We start from the raw sequence: 7909 nt of genomic DNA, 5'->3' as shown, positions 1-7909 counted from the left end.
GCCTCTTTCTTCTTAGCCTCTTTCGCAGCCAGCTTAGGACACGCTTTGATGACATGATCATTTCCCTTACAGTACTTGCAAAATGTCTTCTGTTTGTCACCCTTCTTCTCATCTTTGTCTTCCTTCTTTGGTTGCGCAGCATTTGCAGATTTCTGCTTACTAGAAGAAAAGCCAGCTTTACCTTTCCCGCTTCTCTGACTAGCACCGAAAGCTTGATCTGCGACACGCATACTATTCCTGTTTTGCCTTGACTGGTCTTCTTGCAGCAAAACAGAAACTAGCTCCTCAAATGATAAGGCATTGGGATTGCCTTTCATCATCAAGCGAAGAGTGGAAGCAAAACCCTGATAAGAATCTGGTAGACCATTCAAAACAGTCTGCACAAGTGAACTGTCTGACAGGATTTCATCTGCAGAAATGAGCTGCTCTTTGAAATCCTTGATCTTTGTCAAAAAGCTATCCATAGAATCACCTTCGTTCATATGCTCACTCTCCAACTGTTTTCGGAGATAAGCAACACGAGCCTCATTTCTTGCCTGATACAATGTGGCAAGTACATCCCAAGCATCCTTAGAAGTCCTGCAGGAGCGAATATGTGGGATAATGGTACGTTTGACAGACAGCGCAATCAAGGCATGAGCCTGCGCATCTCTACCATCCCAACGAATCTGCTCTGCTGAAAGTGGTGGTTCTCGAACAGCTGCTACAGCACTTGTGCCTGCACCATCATCAACAGTACCTGTTTCTGATGTGTTTGCAGCATTCCCAGCCACAATAGGACGTGCATCAATACCCTGCACAATATTCCATAACCCCTTTGCTACCAATACATGTCGCATCATATATGCCCACAATGGATAGTTGGTGCCATCCAACTTATCCTCAGCAGCCAACATGCGGAATACATCATTGTTGTCAGCCATGGCCAATGACTGTACTACTAGATGTAAATGCTGTCTGCAAGAGGTAAACCTGTATAAAATCGACCTGTGCTATATAGCACAGCCCAAAACAGACGAATGGGCACCTGTCCTGCAGATTTTAATCTTGACAGAAAATCTGCACAGTAGGACGATTTTGCCTGCGCAGTACTTGGAATGCAAAAACGGAGGGCGAAATGACTTCAGATCGAAATTCTGAAACGACCGAGCCCCACGGGCTCACCCACGGCATATACTAACCTGCAGACGCTCGTGAAACCTCGTTGCAATCGGAGGAGATGAAGCGGCAGGTGCCGGTGATGCTGCCCGGGAGGAGGAAGCCTGCTCTGATACCAATTGTTGGAATTAGGGTTGCAGGAATGCACACACAACTTCAAGAAGATGAGGAAGCTTGAGCACAACACAGTAGTGTATTATGAGTGCCAAAAATGAAAGATAACAAGCCCTAGAAGATAATGGGCGTATATACAATGCACGGGGGAAAAAACCTCCTAGTGAGGGAAAAAGTGCCCCGGCGGTCCTAAGTGTGTTCACACACATCACTACTATAATATGGTAACACTCTAACCAAAATCATATGATTGTAAAAGCGCCCAAATGAGTAGGCAAATTGATATGCAAATATAAAACACTCGACCACTAGTGAGTAGGCAAAGTAGCACCGTAGGGGAGTGAAAAATAGCCCAACCATGTCTAAAATAACCTTTGAGCTAGAGAGTAACCAAGCCAAAGCGTCTCTAAGTTACCCAGCCAAGTCAGAAATGAGAGGGAGTGAAAATATGTTGTAAAACTTGCAATCTCTTTCCTAGATCCTAACAATACTGTAGGCATGGTAAGTCTTCCAAGATCAAACTTCTTCTCATATATATAATGTGCCCTTTTTATCCAAGCATATAATAATGTTGATCAAGAGTCAATAATCATAACATTATGGAAAAGAGTGAACTTCCCTTGGTAGTCAATGACCAAGGTTCCTCCCAACATCCTTATGGTAGTCCCAGCATTTTTACTTTCTTAAGTCATCTTTAATTTCATGAACTTCTCAAAAATAGTGTCAATAAAATCTTAGTCTAAATTCTTAATCTCTTAATATACAAACCCAAAGTCATACAAAACATCAAAGCAATTGAAATTCAAACCTCAACTAATCTAGTAAACTGAAATAGTTGAGCCATACCAATAATCCTTATTATAGTCTACACCATTTCACATTGTCTTAACATCACTTTCATGTGGACTTCTAATTCAAACAAGAGAGTAAATATCATACTTAGAGAATGCCATGATTCCACACATAATCAATCTCATAGTCATGCAGTATCAAAAGTTTCCTTTAACATGAGAGTGATCCATCCAGAAAAGAATCCACAAATTTAACCTTGATTCTATTTTTATTTCTTTATCACGTAAGGTTTCACAATTTGGGTATCAAGAATATCTTGTTCTTGGGAAGGAGTATTCTAACCCGCACTCCCCTTGTAAGAGTATCTTATGTGTGCACCCACAAGATACAAGTATGTTTCACTCTCCTAAGTCTGATGTAAACCCATTTTGTGATAAAGTCCAACACTAGTCCTGATTGTAGCTCTAGCCAAGGTAGTGCCAAATATGTTTTCTCTTTAAATTAGGTTTCACCTCTCCTTCCTTGGTGTCCTAATCAAGAGTTTCAATTGATATCAACGGATTACGTGAAGTACATTCAATGTCTTAACCAATATTTAGTTAACACAATGTTTAAAATACACAACACATAGCATAGTTTATTGATAATGTTGCTACCATGCACATCATTTATAGGAGGCATATATTTAGGAACTTTAAGCCTATTGTAGTTGACATAAATGTTTTTTGTACATGTTATCATGGACATCATTTATAGGAGGCATATATTTAGGAACTTTAAGCCTATTGTAGTTGACATAAGTGTTTTTTGTACATATTATCTTCCTATCAAATTAAGGCATAGGTAATGGGTCCTTGATCCTGACGAATCGTGAGGAAGGATGTACTTTATATTCTAAGAATCAAGAAAAATTATCTTTTTTGTAAGCATAATTGTAAAGCAAGGGTTAACAGTGGAGTTTACAAATGAGAAATGTTTAATAAAAGATCTAAAAATCATATTTTTTATAAGCATAATTGTAAAGCAAGAATTGATAGTGGAGTTTACAAATGAGAAACGTCTAATAAAAGATCTAAAAATTCATTTAAGATCTTGATATTGAAAACACTTAATCATATCTTGCTCCAAACACGGAACTCTTGCCCTTATCACAACTCCAGTTCCATTGCTCAGTAAAATTTTGGTTTCTGCAAAGAAATTGATTTTCACTTGTGCTTTATCTGCCGACAAAAAAACGCTTGGCATGTGCTTCATAGTCCCACGCCAAATTTCGCACGCATTCATGATGATGAAAGAGTGCATTTCTCTAAATGAGTGGATGCCCTACCCTAGCTACAAGTCGAAAATACAATGTAAAAGCAACCAAATGAGTGGTATCATATATGTTTGTGTGAAAGAGAAGAGTACAACCTTGGTAAAAATGCTGCAACCAAATGAATATGCAAGCGTCAGTGTGCATGAACAAAGCATTGGGCCTCATCGCTCAAAATCTTGGTGATGATATGATTAGTCACATTGCTGGCATCAAGGATGCCAACTTGGCATGACAGAAACTCACAAGATTTTCGGCACCGACTCAAAGAGCTCAAAGATCAACCTTCTCATGTAGTTCTACAAGCTCGATAAGAAGGAGACAGAGACCATAGCACAACACATCAGTAAACTCAAAGAAGAAGATTGCTATCACAAAAAGAAGCCCATGTGCACACTCTATGCTCAAAGTTTGTACCACAAGCAATGCATTACCAATAAAAGAGCGTTGCAGGAGACAATGCATTACCACTCTATTCTTTGTTCTCTGCAGGAGACAATCCAATCCTCCTGCAGAGAACAAAGAATTGCATCTACCGCTGCACCCATGCTGCAATCATTTCTCAGTCAAACTCCCCATTGAAATTGGGACCAAACACAAGGCCGATATACCTGAACTACAAGTGTTTAACAAAGAATTAATGCAATAACAACAGATGAATTTGGGAAAAAAAAAACACAAGCAAGGTAGATATGTAAACAAAGCTCTATTCACAATGTCTGCCGAGACTGAAAACTAAGAGAAAACCCTAATCGCTAGTGTAGACTTTTTCTCCAGCAAGTCAAGTTGCACCAACGCTTCCATCTGATGCATAATGCTGGCTGAGGGAAGAAACTTGATGACGAACATTGGGGCTGTTGCTGCACACCAGGCTGCTCACTATCTGAGGAAGAGGAGTGGACTTGTGAAGCACCTGCACAGTCTAAAGAGGATTAGCAGAGTCCTTTGTCAAAGACGGGCTGCCCAGGAAAGAGGCTGCACGTGCGGGAGCAGATTTGGACCACCCAACAGCAATGTTTAGATGTCGGACATGTAGCAGACAGCTTAAGCAGCTGTGTAGACAGGTTGGGCTTTTTGCAACAGTCAGGCAGGTCAGGTAAGAGGCCAACCAGCAAGCCAACCAGGTTGACTTGCTGTACACTACTGAGTTGTAAAGAGGAAGTGACCTATAGGGCTGGTCCACCAAATCTGCAACCAAAGGGCACTTACAAGACGATCCTGCTGAGCAGCATCTTCAAGCTGCTGGACCTGCTCATTCTGCTGCCCACTTACACCATGGCTGTCCTTTAGAATTTGGCCTCATACTCCTTGCCTATGGCTGCCTTGTTTGCTAGGGTCTTTGTCGTTTGGATCCAGGCTGCCTTCAGTTTAAATGTGCTGCTCCTAGCAAATGTTCTTTGCCTCATGGTGGTGAACTATTCCTGTCCTTGACGTGCAAGCCAAGAACACAATGAACTCTTTGGATCATGGTGGTACATTCCTGTCCTTGGTTTTGAAACCCTGGTGCAAGGTCACTTGTTTTATCCCTTGGGCCTTTTTGGAGCTCACAATCATCGCACCTGTTTGTCATTCCTATCTAGCCCTAGTCCTCAAGAAGTGCACGTGGATAACAAGAAGAGGAGATGGCTATGAACACTACCAAATTCCTTTTTCCAGTCTGTTAGATGCTAGTATGTCTCAACCATCCAATTTACATTAGAAACAATAATCTGGGAGGAGTAAAGGCTAGCACTAAAAACTGTATTTACAAACAAGCCTAGCACCACCAAAGTAGTCTCACTTTGACCTTGAGATGGTGCTTGGCTTTTGGAAACATTACAGTTCTGTATGTACTTTGGCCTTCCCATGTAATAAACATAGTACATACAAGAGCACCAACCGGCGCACAAGAATGACCCATGTATAAAGGCCTATGAATTCAGCAGGAATCTCCAGCCTGGGAGCATGAATAACTGTTCAAGCATCCCCTCTTATAAGTTGCACCAGCTGCAATCGATAACTTCATAAGAAAGCCTCTAAAGATTAAGCAAAAAGATCCATGTTTAATTTTTAATAAACAAACCATGATGCATCTTACCTGCAGATTGCTTGGATACGCGCTAATCGTGGAGCTTAGTAGCGCCGAGAAATACGAGGCATGACGTATTTTTTTTCTCTGTCGTGATAAATACGCAGAATCACAGCAGCAGTCTCTTCAATAGCCTTCCCTGTGACCTCTGCCAAGATAGAAACCACCCCCCACTCACTAGCTCAATCATTGATGTGTGGTAGCAACATGCAGAAGTTTCTATCTATTTTTTGAGACATAATGAAGAGACTAACCAATGACCGGCCACTTTGGATTTTGAATGAAAAGCTTGCTGCTGTACTCAAGCTCCTTCTTTATATGATCCATGTCACTGTAAAAGCTCGTAGATGAGACTCCGAGGCTCTTATACCTGGCAATACGTATGGAATGCAAGGAATTTGGGTTAATTGTCAATGCATAGATTTTGCTCTGGTCTATCTCGAACAGTTCCTTGGGTGGACCAATGCCAAGTACCAGAGGCACATTGGCAACTTTATATCCTTTCTGAGCCATGTAAGTTGACAAAGGGGTCTTGCTTGTGCGAGAAACTCCTACTAAGACCACATCTGCTCTATGTAGATTTTTTGGAAGAGCCCCATCATCTTGCTTGATTGTGAATTCAACTGCCTCGATCCTCTTGAAATATTGCTTGGACAAGGCCATTTTACGCCCCGGAGCACCCCGTGGTAATCCCAAGGGAGTCACTCCCATGTGAGTACTAAGTAGCTCTGTAATAGGACCAAGTATATCAAGATGCGGTATACCATATAATTGACAAGCCTTTTTTGCAGCTTCTGCCATTGCTGGATCAGCTAGTGTGTAGACAAAAATTGCATGTTCCTTGCCGGCATCTCTAATGATCTCCATCAAGCGCTCTACATCATCGATCTGCTAAGATAAAAGTAAATTTTCTTATAAACAATATATACATCATGTGTGAAAAAAATATCTCTTCTCCTGATGCACCCCCCCCCCCCCTACCTAGACCGTATCTTCACAGTATACACCTAAGGACCTAATTTCAGCTTTTGATCCTTTTTGTGCACCCAAGATATGTACCTCTGAGAAGAGATGTGTATTGACGGGGCAGCCATGGTCCACGAGGCAATGCTCAAACTGGCCCAGGGCAGCATGGACAGAGTGCTCAGCAGTCCAGCCTGTGCCATCAGAGACCATGTAGATGATGTTTTCCGATCCGAGAGAGGGGGTGGGCATGTCATCATAAGCATCAGGGTCAGCATGCATGTCAGAGGGCGAGGGGGTTTGGGTGTCCACTATGGCTTCTGCAGGAGCCAAGCTTTTGTCCGTGAGTTTGCCGGAGCGGATTCTGCGGGTGCGGGCCCACCGGGTGAGCTGCGAGCTGCCCTTGTACTTCCAGTCTTTCCTTGTGCTACTGTTGGGTTGTGTGTCTTCAGCAACCTGTGATGATGGCGACGATGATGTTTCTGATGATGCCGCTGCGCGCGGGGCTGGTATCAGTGTTCCCACATGCTTCGCCCTTCTCGATCTTGAAGAACTGAACGCATGGGATTTGCTTGAATCAACTGCTTCGGAGACGAAGCCAGTCTCCCAACATGCGAAGCCATGCCGTACACTCGTACACGACGTCAACAAGCCTTGCGCAAGAACGGAGCCTACCATTGTTGCCTCGTGCTTGTCACTGCAAAAATTGAAGTGTCGATTGTACTCTAGAATCCTTGGTCATTGAGCACTAGGCTATTTTTTGCCCTTTTACTTGGATATTTTGCCCTTTTTCCAAATGGGCTTATTCACTCTCCTATTCACCTAAAAATCATAGCTCCACAGAGACAAGGTCGATCAAAATTCTGTTACCACAGATATTTTTTAAATATACCAAAGAAAATTCCTATGGAGTTAGAATTTTCATACTTGGCAAAGTTCTGCACGTCACGGGGGGTTTTTCGACGGCGCAGACGACGGAGGCAAGTCGACGACGATGGTAACTTCCTAATTAGTAGCCTCAGCCTGCATCGGTAGCTTATTTGCGTGTGGCAATTTGATGCTTAGCTATGGATTCCTCCCTTGTAATCCCAGGGCTTCCAAACCACATCGCCTTGCTCTGCCTCCTCAAGGTTCCTCGCATCTACCATGCTTGCCTCGCTGCTGTTTGCACCGCCTGGTGCAAGTTGGTCCGCTGCCCCCGCTTCTACCAGGAACAGCCCCAGAGATCCTAGCTTAGGGTACATTTTCCTCAAGAAACCATTAACTTGCAAATTTTGTAGGGTTTTGTCCTAGAACTAAACTAATTTCTGCGCGACCGATCTCTTCAGCACCAAACGCCTGGAGAGTTTCCAGCCCATCAAAACGGAGGAAGTAGGCGCCCTCTTGCGATCTGTCCTGGCCGAGCGCAACAAGCTTGTTTCTGTCCGTCCCTTTGCACCACCAACATCATCTCCCGAATGGTTGTAAGCAAATCGTCTAACGTTGTTGGTTCTGACGAATTA

The 7909-nt window shown here is 42.9% G+C and overlaps 1 protein-coding gene across 2 annotated transcripts; it reads right to left on the bottom strand.

Annotated features, from left to right (window-relative positions):
• Positions 1-4067: 4067 nt before the first annotated feature.
• LOC147616418 (pyruvate, phosphate dikinase regulatory protein 1, chloroplastic-like) lies at positions 4068-7153 on the bottom strand. Of its 2 annotated transcripts, none has more exons than XM_086777498.1 (4): positions 6504-7153; positions 5699-6332; positions 5454-5592; positions 4068-5375 (listed from the first exon to the last, which is right to left on the bottom strand). In XM_086777498.1, the coding sequence occupies exons 1-3, from the start codon at positions 7083-7085 to the stop codon at positions 5489-5491; spliced, it is 1320 nt and encodes a 439-aa protein (XP_086633624.1). In that variant the 5' UTR covers positions 7086-7153; the 3' UTR covers positions 4068-5375; positions 5454-5488. The 2 variants fall into 2 exon arrangements, with proteins under 2 accessions (XP_086633624.1, XP_086633623.1); XM_086777497.1 differs by having other exon boundaries at positions 4068-5362.
• Between the last annotated feature and the right edge of the window lie 756 nt (positions 7154-7909).

This window comes from Cibotium barometz, chromosome 38 (genome assembly GCF_041138505.1).
Source record: "Cibotium barometz isolate CiBa-2024 chromosome 38, ASM4113850v1, whole genome shotgun sequence".
In the NCBI taxonomy this organism is placed as follows: Eukaryota; Viridiplantae; Streptophyta; class Polypodiopsida; order Cyatheales; family Cibotiaceae; genus Cibotium; species Cibotium barometz.
Note: the sequence above shows the minus strand (reverse complement) of the source record. Positions and strands in the feature narration are given on the sequence as shown.

Coding starts and splice junctions, on each gene's coding strand:
- LOC147616418 (XM_086777498.1), bottom strand. CDS start 7,085: ATGGTAGGCTCCGTTCTTGCGCAAGGCTTGTTGACGTCGTGTACGAGT. Junction 6,333..6,503: donor ATACACATCTCTTCTCAGAG/GTACATATCTTG, acceptor TTATCTTAGCAG/ATCGATGATGTAGAGCGCTT. Junction 5,593..5,698: donor TCCAAAGTGGCCGGTCATTG/GTTAGTCTCTTC, acceptor CTATCTTGGCAG/AGGTCACAGGGAAGGCTATT.